Raw genomic sequence first — 12,604 nt, 5'->3', positions numbered from 1 at the left:
GACAGTCAGATATCCGATCGCATGCTTTTGGGAGGTGCCCGTGGTTGCTGGCCGTAACGGGGTTTTCTCCTTAATATATGGAACAGCTGCGACTGCGCGCGCCTAGCTTGTGATGCGACACGCAGCGATGTTGTGACGTGCACTCGGAAGCCTAGGTCGCTTGGGCTAGCAGCTTGCGTGCTTGGGCTCTGTGGAAGTTGTGGCGTGAGCGATTGACTGCCTGCAAGGAAGCTGTGAACGCAAAGGCGCTGCATCCAACTGATGGAGCACAGGTCGCCGTCCATAACAATTTTGCGCAAGCAGTGAGCGCGATTTCAGAGGGTTCTGGAAGGCCTGGCCTGGGGATTTATTCTTGGCATGAATCTGTGAGTGCAAAGCCGACAGGCTGGATCTGAGTAGCAGCGGCTGTCGACCATAACAGACTTGCGCGAGTCGAGCGGAGCTGTCCCATGGTTGGCGTTCGGGAATTTGTTGTGAATCTGCCAAAGACGTATCCTCCACCGAGGAAATCTGGCTGCTTGCCACAGCGAGTTGCTCAGCCTCGCCCGGTGGAGGTCGATTGTAATAGAAGCTGCACGGGCACTGCCGCTCTCTTGCCTTGAAGAGTCTACGAGACACCCTGATCCTGTCTGGGCAGCATCAGGGATGCAGGTCCATGCCACAACAGGTTGCAGATCCTTGATGGGCGAAGGCAGGCTGTGATGATAGCTGCATTGCCGTTGGCAGTCTCACGCACTGAATGCTCTACGAGCCCGACGGGTGATATGTGAGTTGTAGTCTCCGGAACGCTGGACCTTTCCACATTGCAATAGCTCAATACTTAGGTATGCTTCTCACTCGTTGCAACACATCAATGCCAAGCCTACCTAGTATCCTTCGCCCCGTCGGGCATAATAATGGCGAGAGAGCTGGCGACGGCATCAAACATCCTTCAACGACTCGCATGCGCTCCTGCCACCAGCTCTCCGCTGCATTGGATCGATCACGCCCTGCACGTTTGATAGTAGTCCTGTCGCAATGATTGTGCGAAGCGCTGGTCCGAAACTGTACCCAAGTCTAACTTTCTCTGCATCTGCGCAGAATAACAAGACTCATGGAAGGCAGGAATTGCCAGCTTCGTGGTCAGTCCCTCGTCGCCAAGGGAAAGCCAAAGCCAGATCCTGCCCACTGCCAGAGGTGCGAGAGCTGATTCAGAACGAAGGCAGAAAATTGGGAGTCGATCGCCGCCAGGCAAGGGCCCGCCATATGTGTGCGGTAATGAGAGGCAATCATGCCACAGGCCCTTGGTGTTTATGCGGCATGGAGGACTCGGGTCCGGCCTTGTGCTATAACGGATTGCGGGACATCAGTGGGCCACAGTCGACTGTGAGGGAAAAAGTGTCGCCGCTTCCACGCCTCCCATCCCATGGGCTCGACGAGCCGGACTGATCGAATATCATTGTAGCCTTCGCTGTGCAATGAATGTACATAATTTGCGATGACTCAGCATAAAGCTTCATTCCGTGCATTGTGCCATGCGGCTGAAAGCCTCATTCACAACTTGTTCTCGCATTTGTTGAGTCATCCAGCCGTGTATTGCGTATTCACGTGCTTCAGTTCGCGTGCGGCAGTCTCGCACACGTTGGGGGACATAGCGATGCTCTATGTACCCTGCCGCTTGACGATGGTCAAGTAATCGAGCTCGCGGCATCGGTGAACGGTCCTTGCTGTGGACCCGGCGGAAATGACGGCACAACTGCTGCTATCATCAGGCTGGTACGGTCGAACAAAGTTCGTGCGGCCCTCGATACAGTGAATGGCGAACACAGCATATGAGTCGGCCGAGACACCCCTCACCGCGCCCCAGGCTCCAACGCCGCTATGGATATTGCCACAAGCAGCCAGCGGAGGCCTTACGCATGGGCATATATTGCGAATATCGCTTCATGCCAAGATTTCGTCGTGTTCTAGCGCAGTGATGACAACCTGGATTGCCGTAAGCTCCGTAGTGACCCAACCGAACGCAGGTATATACAAAGCCGGCGTCGTCAGGAGCATCGACCACGCCTCCAATCCATCCAAAAGTCATCATGGTAGCCTACGAAGGCTCCTTCTACGACGCCACGGTCGGCATGTCCCTCGGGGCTCTGCACGCTCTGCAAAACTTCCTCCTTGAGGCTTCCGACCACACTGACCCGACCTCGCTCCTCACCGCTCGCCTGGCACCCGACATGTGGCCTCTATCCTTCCAGTATCGGTACGCGTGTAATGTGGCCGAGTACATCAGCCGACTCCTGTCCGGTCATAACATCAAGGACGAACCGATTCCTGCCACTCCGACTGACACGAGCATCACCTGGGACGCAATTGGAGCACGTGTAGCTCAAGTCATCAAGCGGCTGGACGCGGTCGATAGAGACGAGGCGGGCCGTCTAGGTGACCAGGTGGTCGTGGAACCGTGGCGAGGTACAGAGCTGCCGCTGAAAGCACTGGTAGGAAACGCGAGTATGCCCAACGTGTACTTCCATACTGCAATGGCCTACGCGATTCTCAGGGCCAATGGCGTCAAAGTGATGAAACGGCACTGGGCGCGTGCTTTTGCGAGGAACTTCTTGCCTTCTGGTGCTTCGGCGAGGACGGTGGAGGATAAGCCCGGGGTTCCGACTGCTGGACATAAAGATCTCGGTCAAGGCTGAGTACCACATAGGATTCATACAGCCCATTCTCATTCTAGCCCGAGGTCTTTCGTGGCAAGGTCTTCTGCATGACGTATGGCTCGAGATTTCGCGGTCCAGGGGAGGAAGATCCACGTGAGCCAGCAGCGGAATTGGAACATCAGCCAACCTGAGTCCTTTTGCGTGCTCCAGCCCCACGTTGATTGTGCGTATGCCTCGTCCACACGGGGCCGTCGCAGGCGCTCGTATGCGGCGAAGCAGGAGCTGATTTTCTCTTCGCTGCTATCGATCAGTCTTGAGAAAACGCGACCGAGTACGATCGAGTCCTCGAGTGCGATACCAGCTGATTCGCCTTGAGGCGGCATCTGTAGACAAGTCAGTGGCTGGGTTTCTCCGCATCAATGAATGCTACGTACAGCATGAGCAGCATCGCCGATGAGGATAGTTCTCTTCGTAGACCACGTGCCCTTTGGTGGCAGCGTGTAAACTGGCCATAGACTCCAGCCATGACTTGCCTTGACCAGTTTCGAGACCCCTGGCATCTTGACATCGCCACTTAGATATGCCTTCTCGACCCTTGCCTTCAGAACCTCTTGCTCTCTGCCCGCGGCGTACCAACCTTCCTTCGACTTCACGTCCTCAGTCTCCATGACTGCACCCAGAAATTGCTTGGTCCGTGAAGGCTCGAAATAGCTGCACAAAAGGCTCCCACTGGTAGACTGGCAGAGGCCTGTGTCTTCCCAGCTGAGGTGGACACCGCCAGGCACCTGTGAGAAGCCACTGACGCCTGCGATGCCGGTGTAAGTCGGCTTGCGGTCGGGCTCCACGTGTAAGGAACGCACTGTCGAATGTATGCCATCGGCGCCAACGACAACGTCACTCGTGACCTGAGAACCATTCGTAAATCCGATCGTGACACCTTCAGCATGCTCGGTGAAAGTCGTGATGTCGATGCCGAATTGGATCTTGACATTGGGGAGTGCTTTGGCCGTCCGCATCAGAGCATCGAGCAATTCTGACCTGAGGATGCGTAGACCTTTGAAAGGTGGGTCACCAATGCCATTGCCATCCGGACCCGTGAACGAGATGGCGCCAAGGCTAGATGCAGTGTAGACGTTGAAAAGCTGAATGCTCCCGACGCTGTTGCCGAATCGATGCTCCTGTATGTGCTTGAGTACGTCAAGATGGTGCAAAGCCCGAACAGCATTTGGTGTGAGTCCGATAGCGCCCCCTATCGTTTGCGGTTTTGACCTGATTTCAAGGATCGTGATGTCAGGTGGTTCTTGCATCCATTTGGTAAGCGCAATGGCACATGATGTGCCTGCAATGCCTGCTCCGACTATTGTTATACTCATACTGGAAGATGTCGATGATGGTAGGCCCGGCGCCTGTGGTATCGGAAGTTGGAATCATTTTCGTGCAATTGGACATGAAGCACTCCATATACTGCGTTAAGATGCGCTTGTTGACGGTAGCCTTTACTGTGCTTCGTGCCATTGAAGTGCTCGTGTTCGGCTTGACTGCATGGTGATTGGCAGTCAGTTACGAGCTCCGGAACAGGCATGAAATATATTTGCCAGCTAAGCCAAGACCGGAAGCGTGACCCAGCAAGAACGCCCGTTTACACCATGGTGCGACTAGATCGCAATTCTGTCGCCATACTGCCGCAAGACACTCGCAGAGAGAGCATATATTTGGTGCAACAGAGCAATGAAGGTGCCAGAGTGCAACTAGAGAGAGGGCAGGCAGTACAATGTCTCTTGTCCTGCCACTATGATCGGGCGATTTGCAACTCTAGCTAGTTACAGCACGCTGTGTTGCCTCAGCTCTCCCAACATGAAGGGTCGAAGGCTAGACCGATCGTCCATGCCCTCCGACAAAGCATCTAGCCCAAGCCGGCCTTGTTGGTCTTGACAACATGCTTGATGTTATCGATACTGCCCTTGTTTCCGGCAGCGCCAATACCCATACCTGCCGACCAGCCCATCTTCTCCAGCAGGACTCGGCCCCTGTTTTCAGCACCGAGCTCAGGCGCAGCAGCACCGACAATGGCGCCATTCATGTAAGAAGCCGCTGCCACACCACCGCCACCACGACCGCCTCGAGGGACTGCCCCAGAACGGACAGATTTGGCAGCGTTTTTGTACGCATGCTTCCCAAAGAACTTGCGCAGATTCATAAGAGCGTCGACCTCCCAGATATCCTCGGCCGTGTATTGCTTGGTGAAGCTTGTCTTGTTCAGGACAGGATATCGACCAGCACCCTTGCCTTCCTTGCCGTGTGACCGAGATGTCAACTTCAGTGACTTAGCCAGACGATGCACGCCGGCACGTAGCTCAGCATCCATAGGCGTCAGCTCGAGCTCCTCTGACTCGCTGACCAAGAAATGTCGAATGCGAAGCTTGATGGCGTCTGGATTGCTGCCTTCAGCGTTTTCCAGCAGCATGGCCTCTCGCTCTGCCTGCTTCTCTCGCTTCCTGCTAGCCTTCTTCTCGCGATCTTTGGTCCAGGCGTTGACAAGACCTGCCGCCAGCTCATCATCGATACCATCCATATCATACGGAAAGTCACTCTTGCGGCCCTTTCGCTTGGGTCGTAGACTGGGCCGTTCCCACTCCATGACATCGAAAGCACCGTAGGGATCCTGCTCGAGTGCATCTGCGAATGCCTCAGCGGGTGGAAAGCTGTCTCGACCGCGCTTGTTTCTCTTGCTTCTTCCACGATTAGACGTATGTTTGGACGTTGAGAACGGGATGAATTCGTCTCCATTCATGAATTGATCGATGGTGAAGTCGTTCTCGTCATCGAGATCATCCAAGTCGTGGTCATTCCACATCTTGACCTCATCGCCGCCCATACCGAGTCGCTCTTGTCTGTCGAGTGCACGTGCGATCTGCTCGTCTGTCATCCTCGCGGTTCTCTCCATGATACGATTGTTCTCGTCTTGCTCGGAGCCAATGTCGTCGATAAGATCTTCCTCGTCTTCATCTTCTTCGCTCGAATCATCGTCGTCGGACACAGCCAGACGTTCATCGACCGAAATATCGTAGACCTGTATCAACTCCCTTACGCGCGCTTGCTTCAACTTCGCTGCAGGAACCCATCTAGCCTCATCGACGGACGTACCGGGTGTTGTCACGAGATACTGCTTGCCTGTGACACGCTCGCGATGTCGCAATATGCGTTCGGCGTCAACATCATCGGTCTCGTCTTCGGTAGTGCTGATATCATCGAAGGCATCCAGGTCTGCAGAATCCCAGCCATTCAGACCAGTCTCGACGATTGCCTTCTTCGTGCTCTTGACAGCTCGTAGCTGAACCTTGGCGTTGTCCAGACCATCGCTCTTGTTGAATCGAAAATGTTCATTCCGACGGTGAGGCTTTGCGGTCGTCGGATCTGCCTCTCCGTCCTTTTCACCACTATCCTCGTCTTCCTCGTCGTCATCCATGTCAAGGTTCTCGATGTAGTCCTGCAGATACGCATCTTCGTCCTCCTGCTCCTGACGTTTTCTCCGCTCATATCGAGTTTCCCATCGTCTTCGTGGGCGAGCTGCTGAGGGCTGTTGCTGAGGCATTGGCAAATCGGAAAGGGAAGACATCGGAGGGTGAGTGAGTACTTCAGGTGATCGAGGAATTGGTACTGGAACAGGTTGCTTGATTGATGGTTCGTGGTCGACCTGTGACTTCTTTTGCTCCTTGACTGGCATGCCTGGTTTTCGTCCCACGAACACCACCTCGTCCTCCGAAGAGGAGGCATTGCCGTCGGCGGAATTATCCACAGGCTGTTCTGTTGGCCCATCGGTCTGCGGGGGATCTTCTGTGGAGGCTGGCTGCACTGCCTGGTTCTCGACGAGCGCAGGCGATGGCTCAGCGTCAGATGTGTCGTTGTGCAAGCCATTGTCTACCTCGGACACGTTCTTGTCTTCTTCTAAGGACGACGATTGAGGCTCTTCACGAACGAGGTTTCCGGCACTAACGAAGTTCAAAGGCTTGTCTCGCAGGCGTGTGTTGGCCCATCCGAAAGCACCGTGCCGCTCTGTGTTCCTAGCTTCCTGAGCGAGACTGTGCGCAGGTTGCGGAGAGGAGCCATATTGCGAGGAGGCGAAACTCTGCCACTCGTTGACTGAGGATCGAGAAGAAATGCCTGTAGGAGGTCAGTCCGTCGTGTTCTCTGCTTGCAGAGCCGTCCGTCAATACCTTTGTGCGTGTACTTGTTGAAGCCTGACGATGGCGTACTCTTGCTACTGGACGGCTTGCGAGCTGCGCGAGACTTCGCCTTCTGCTTCTCGCGAGCACCCATGGCGATGGCGGGGTGTGGCGAGTCCTGTGGTACGCACGCCTAGGTCCCAATTATTCTGCAGGAAATTCTTGAAACAAAGAAAGAATGCCGCAGGTCAACGAATGAACGAACGTCGAAGTCTATGAACGGAAGGAAAGTTAGTCGCTGCCGTATGTGCGAGCACTTCGCGGTCCTACAGCTCAACCATTGTTTGAGTCATGATGTGACTGAAGATCGTCAATGCAGGCGCCAGATGCGCCCCCAATTCGAGCTGCACAAATCCGCTTAACTTTCCACTTCAGGGGCCGTCCTATCGGCGCTCGGGAGGGGCATTCCTGGGACCCAAAGGCCCGAGGCCACCTTGACCACACCCCAAGGCTCCCATCCACAGACATCATCGTTGATTGCCCCCATCACTTCTTCTCTATGCATCTGATCTCGTGCTTGTTTGCCGTCCCAGGTCAGCAATCGATACGCTGTGCTAGGAGCGTGCCTGTATACGGAAACCGACGAAGCCGATCCGCACGTATAGCAGCTGTCACCGCTCGTTGCCTATCGATTCACTGCCTGAGGTATCCCTGCCGCAGTAACTTCACTTGACCTCTCGCCCAGGCTGGTGTACTGGTACCCAAGCAGTGGGCTGCGACGAGCCTAGCGGACGAATACTGAGGTGGTCCCTCAAACAACCACTGCCTGGACTCGCCCATGAGACCGGTGTCATGAGTGACTATACGAAGCGCTTCGTGCGCTACTTCTACGACCCTCCCCCGAAGTATGATGACATGTCAGGAGCCTCGATATGGTTTCTTGGAAAGGAGTATCCTGCTATACCACCAAAGCCAGTGTCAACAACAGATCACGAAGACATAGTCGAGATAGAGTCTTCGGCAGACTCTCGCGACGCTTCAGAAGCCACCGCCTCCACGCAGGACGAGCCACAGAACACACCGGTACTACAACAGTCTTCAAGCGCGTTTCATGATGTGCAGCATGTCTCGAGTGAGAACTTGCCGTCACTGTCAAACGATCCAGCAGACGGAGGCTGGCCGCAACCCTTCCTCGATGACTTCGAATCAAGGGCATGGATGACATATAGATCCAACTTCCAACCAATACCCCGTTCGCAAGATCCGTCCGCCTCCTCTGGCATGAGCTTCTCCGTCCGACTACGTAGTCTAGCAGAAAAAGAAGGCTTCAGCAGTGATACCGGCTGGGGTTGCATGATCCGGTCTGGGCAATCACTGCTCTCGAATGCTCTGATTATGCTACATCTGGGCCGAGACTGGCGCAGGCGGCGGCAATCGCTACTGCAGCCTATATCGACAGAGAGCATCGACAGTACAGCACCAACGCAGCCCTCACAAACAGAGTCATCCATCCTCTCACTCTTCGCCGACGACCCTTCCGCGCCATTCTCCATCCACCGCTTCGTCTCCCACGGCGCCACCGCCTGCGGCACCCATCCAGGCCAATGGTTCGGACCTAGCGCCACAGCATCCTGCATCGAAGCGTTGACTTCCTCCGCGCTCCCCTCAGCTGGCCTGCGCGTCTACGTGACCCCATCGTCCAGCGAAGTCTTCGAAGACCGCTTCCTCAGCATAGCCTGCAGCGATGTCACCAACCCAGAGCCCTCCACCATACAACCAACCTTGATCCTTCTCGGCATTCGCCTGGGCATCGACCGCATCACACCAGTCTACCACGCCGCCCTAAAATCCTTCTTCACCTACCCACAATCACTCGGCATCGCCGGCGGCCGCCCTTCCTCGTCACACTACTTCGTCGGCACGCAAGGCGACCTCTTCCTCTACCTCGACCCGCACGAGACACGGCCTGCGCTGCCTTATCATGCAAAGCCTGAAGAGTACACACAAGAAGAGATAGATACATGCCACACGCGCAGGCTACGAGGGCTGCGGATATCGGAGATGGATCCCAGCATGCTGATCGGGTTCCTGATTCGCGATGCGGAGGATTGGGAGGACTGGAAGAGGAGGGTGAACGAAACGCAAGGGAAGGCGATTGTGCACGTATATCGAGAAACACCACCTGGACGAGAGGGCACGATGACGGAGAGGAAGGAGGCCGTTGATGAGGTCAGTACTTTTGATGACGAGGAGGCCGAAGAGGGCGATGATGCTGCCACTGTCACTGGGAAGGATTGAACGGCATAGTATTGCATACGCGCTCATAATGGGTGGCTTGATGGCGCTGGCTTCATGGGTTTACGATAGGATGAATACAGCATCAGCTACACAGCGAAGGACAACTGCAAAGAATGCAAATGCTTCAAATTCTGCTTGTTCACCGATCCAACGTTCGCTTTCTTCCAGCAGAGTAGACCACTGACGCTGCGCGGTCCGAAATGCTCCACCACATCCATCTGACCTGACCTTGGCCCAGTTTGGCCGGCAAAGTCGGTGGCGCATTCACTCCGGCTAGCGTGTCAGGACGCGTCAAAATCAAAACATTGCGAAGCAAGGCACAAAGAAGCAGATCAGGACAGTGACGAGGATGTATTTTCAGAATTCATGCATTGATTTGGTATCTCTGAATCTCAGCGAGCAGCCTCCAACTCCCATGAGAATCTATCTGCATGCCGTATGATGGTTGTCCATATCCGATATTGTACAGCTCGTAAACCATCATGTTTGCGCTGCATGAAAGCTGAAAATGAATGATGAGGCAGAGTGTGTGGTATTCTGATGAGCCTTTTCTTTCATCGTTGAGCATACTCTCCATAGCTCAAATCAAAGACTCAGATCCATCTCCGTGTCGCATTCGTAATAGCTGAAACCCGCAAAAACACCGTGTTGATCATTTCGATCATTGTTCCCATGTGCCACAACCCCATTGCATGATGAAAAACCCAGAACCCAAAATCGAAAGCAGCAATGCAATGACTTGCATCAGCTTACTTTGACTGAGATGAGTACTTGGTGACAGCTTGGTGCCCTCAGAGACAGCGTGCTTGGCCAGCTCACCGGGGAGGATGAGTCTGACGGAGGTCTGGATCTCTCGCGAGGAGATGGTGGACTTCTTGTTGTATGCAGCAAGCTTGGAGGCCTCAGTGGCGACGCGCTCGAAGATATCTGAGATGAAATGTTAGGCCATGTTTTGATACGCGTTGAGATTGGACGCGACTTACCGTTGACGAACGAATTCAGGATGGACATAGCACGGTTGGAGATACCAGTGTCGGGGTGAACCTGCTTGAGGACTGTTGATGACGCGTTAGATGAAATTCTGATGAATTGAGATGGCGATCAAGCTTACCCTTGTAGATGTACGAAGAGTAGGTCTCCTTCCGGGTCTTGCCACGCTTCTTCTTGTCGCCTGAGGGAGCAGCGGCGGTCTTCTTGCCGGCCTCCTTCTTCTCAGCGGGAGCCTTGCCAGCTGGGGCCTTGCCAGCGGTGGTGGGCTTCTTCTCAGCAGCGGCTTTGGGAGGCATTTTGATGGATTTTGCGATTTGAGAATCGAAAAAAGATCTGAGTTGAGTAAGAGGATGAGTCTGATATGACTTGATGGATGGATTTGGTATGCGATGTGGTATGTGGATGGATGAAGAAGAGAAAGGGTAAGACGCGGTGTAGAGATGGGAAGAGGCGAAGTCTTATAGCGGGAGGTGCGACTGGCAAGTTGATCGCGAAGGTGGGTTGATCTGAGTGCAGGCAGTTGCGGGTGAGGTTGATTAAAATTTGCTTCAAATGGCAGGCACATTCTTTTGCGGGTGGCAGGTATGATTAAGAGCTAATTCGAGTCGCTATCAATACGCCCCTGTTTGATTAGCGGATATCAGGCTATCAGAGCTCATTTTGCTTGTATTTACGCGCTATTACTTACAATACTGGGCGCTTTGGGTGACATTCAGCCAAAAGACGGAGATCAGTGCGGCCGCGGCCCCGACTTCCCTTGGAGAAGCACTCTGATTGGCCACAAATGGTGTTGATTCAATCGCGCCTTCCTTTTTCATGATCTCTTGCACCTGCACCCTTGGCAAATCGGGGTTGATCTTTTGGATTGTATGCGGCAGGCACGTCAGCCCGCGCTCGTGTTTATAACTGCTACTCTTCTCCCACCACACTCGCCCAAGTCTTCTCCCTTTCCCATCCATCACTTCTATCGCCAAACTTCATCGATCAGTCTTACACGTCTTCCATACACATCAACCTTCTACTTTCAACCCAAATCCAAAACCAAACTCATTCAAAATGACTGGCGGCAAATCTGGTGGCAAGGCCTCTGGCTCCAAGTCTGCTCAATCGTAAGTCTACACAAGCGTTGCGCGCATTTGACGCGTCTTCTACCTCAAACAACACATACTGACTGCAATCACAGCCGATCCTCAAAGGCCGGCCTCGCCTTCCCCGTTGGTCGTGTCCACCGTCTCCTCCGCAAGGGCAACTATGCTCAGCGTGTCGGTGCTGGTGCCCCAGTCTACCTCGCAGCTGTCCTTGAGTACCTCGCTGCTGAGATCCTCGAGTTGGCTGGCAACGCCGCCCGCGACAACAAGAAGACCCGTATCATCCCTCGTCATCTCCAGCTCGCCATCCGCAACGATGAGGAGTTGAACAAGCTCTTGGGTCACGTCACAATCGCTCAAGGTGGTGTCCTGCCCAACATTCACCAGAGTAAGTTTGAACCACTCGATCATGATCAGCAATCATCTAACATGTTCTTCAGACCTTCTCCCCAAGAAGACATCAAAGGGTGGCAAGAACCCCAGCCAGGAGTTGTAATTGCCTTTTGATGTTCAAGGTGCTGGGTTTTTTCAAGGAGTTCACGAAATGCAATCACATGGGGTTCCGGGGTTGGGTCAAGCCGAAAAGGCTTCTGAGATTTGAATTTCCAATGGGTTGTACATCACATCCAAGCTCGCTTCATGAACGGCATGGGTACAGGATGTGACAGACGGAAGCATGATGAAGACATGCAGATCGAGGCAGCAATACCTTGCTATGCTTGATCAAACAACACTCAATCGAATGAGCCATAGATACCATTGCTAACGATTCGTAAATGGCACATCATTCATCAACCTATTCATGAGACTCTCCTTGATCCTCGTGCGCTCTTCTATCTCAGTAGCATCTGAAACGTGGAACCTTGGGAACAGTCACGAGGTAGCCATATCAGCAATGCGAGAACCGTTGTCACACAGCGTGAAGACTGGACGCACAGATCGCTCGGCGTGAGTCCACGCAAGGGTTCTGACGGGAGGATATTCCTGTCACGAAGCAGATGACCGACAGAGGTAGCGCAGATATTGGAAGTTTCTGTGTGTCAAGGATGAGCATCATGGACAACGCGGAGTCCACGCGAGCATGAAAGGGTGTCGGCCGCATCGATGACGTGTTCCTAGCCTTGAATATAACATGAATGGGAAGCACATAGGGGTTCGACATCTGAGCTGTTGAGGCGGACAAGCAACTGAACGTCGCTTCCAATACATCCACCGTCTCAGTAGCAGCCAAATGACAGTTGCCGAGCCCACGCGATGTGGCGGTCTGGTCATGTAAAAGCGCCAGCATTGAAACCTTGGAGTAGACCTAGTGGCGACAGCATGTTGGAGCAGTAATGGCCGTTGGTAATGATTGCGCAATTCATTGATTCGGTATGGCAGTATTCCCCCTCGAAATGCACTGGTATGCTGCACAATGCGATCTCAAAGC

At 53.9% G+C, this 12,604-nt stretch overlaps 6 protein-coding genes across 6 annotated transcripts; 3 read left to right on the top strand and 3 right to left on the bottom strand.

Moving 5' to 3' along the window:
- Positions 1–2,069: 2,069 nt before the first annotated feature.
- AB675_10124 (uncharacterized protein) lies at positions 2,070–2,675 on the top strand (the record flags this gene model as incomplete). The annotated part of the gene is made up of 1 exon (XM_018138873.1): positions 2,070–2,675. The coding sequence occupies one exon, from the start codon at positions 2,070–2,072 to the stop codon at positions 2,673–2,675; it is 606 nt and encodes a 201-aa protein (XP_017995120.1).
- A 29-nt stretch (positions 2,676–2,704) lies between these two features.
- On the bottom strand, positions 2,705–4,009 carry AB675_10123 (uncharacterized protein; the record flags this gene model as incomplete). The annotated part of the gene is made up of 3 exons (XM_018138872.1): positions 2,705–3,019; positions 3,071–3,495; positions 3,550–4,009. 3 exons carry the CDS (start codon positions 4,007–4,009, stop codon positions 2,705–2,707), a joined length of 1,200 nt encoding a protein of 399 aa, XP_017995145.1.
- A 530-nt stretch (positions 4,010–4,539) lies between these two features.
- On the bottom strand, positions 4,540–6,953 carry AB675_10122 (Protein SQS1; the record flags this gene model as incomplete). The annotated part of the gene is made up of 2 exons (XM_018138871.1): positions 4,540–6,797; positions 6,851–6,953. 2 exons carry the CDS (start codon positions 6,951–6,953, stop codon positions 4,540–4,542), a joined length of 2,361 nt encoding a protein of 786 aa, XP_017995119.1.
- A 698-nt stretch (positions 6,954–7,651) lies between these two features.
- Positions 7,652–9,097, top strand: AB675_10121 (putative cysteine protease atg4; the record flags this gene model as incomplete). Its single annotated transcript, XM_018138870.1, has 1 exon — positions 7,652–9,097. The coding sequence occupies one exon, from the start codon at positions 7,652–7,654 to the stop codon at positions 9,095–9,097; it is 1,446 nt and encodes a 481-aa protein (XP_017995176.1).
- A 661-nt stretch (positions 9,098–9,758) lies between these two features.
- On the bottom strand, positions 9,759–10,383 carry AB675_10120 (Histone H2B; the record flags this gene model as incomplete). The annotated part of the gene is made up of 3 exons (XM_018138869.1): positions 9,759–10,024; positions 10,081–10,152; positions 10,209–10,383. 3 exons carry the CDS (start codon positions 10,381–10,383, stop codon positions 9,759–9,761), a joined length of 513 nt encoding a protein of 170 aa, XP_017995141.1.
- A 760-nt stretch (positions 10,384–11,143) lies between these two features.
- AB675_10119 (Histone H2A-beta) lies at positions 11,144–11,671 on the top strand (the record flags this gene model as incomplete). The annotated part of the gene is made up of 3 exons (XM_018138867.1): positions 11,144–11,196; positions 11,271–11,563; positions 11,616–11,671. The coding sequence occupies 3 exons, from the start codon at positions 11,144–11,146 to the stop codon at positions 11,669–11,671; spliced, it is 402 nt and encodes a 133-aa protein (XP_017995146.1).
- Positions 11,672–12,604: the final 933 nt, after the last annotated feature.

The sequence above is a fragment of the Cyphellophora attinorum genome, assembly GCF_001299255.1.
Source record: "Cyphellophora attinorum strain CBS 131958 chromosome Unknown Contig43, whole genome shotgun sequence".
NCBI lineage: Eukaryota > Fungi > Ascomycota > Eurotiomycetes > Chaetothyriales > Cyphellophoraceae > Cyphellophora > Cyphellophora attinorum.
Note: the sequence above shows the minus strand (reverse complement) of the source record. Positions and strands in the feature narration are given on the sequence as shown.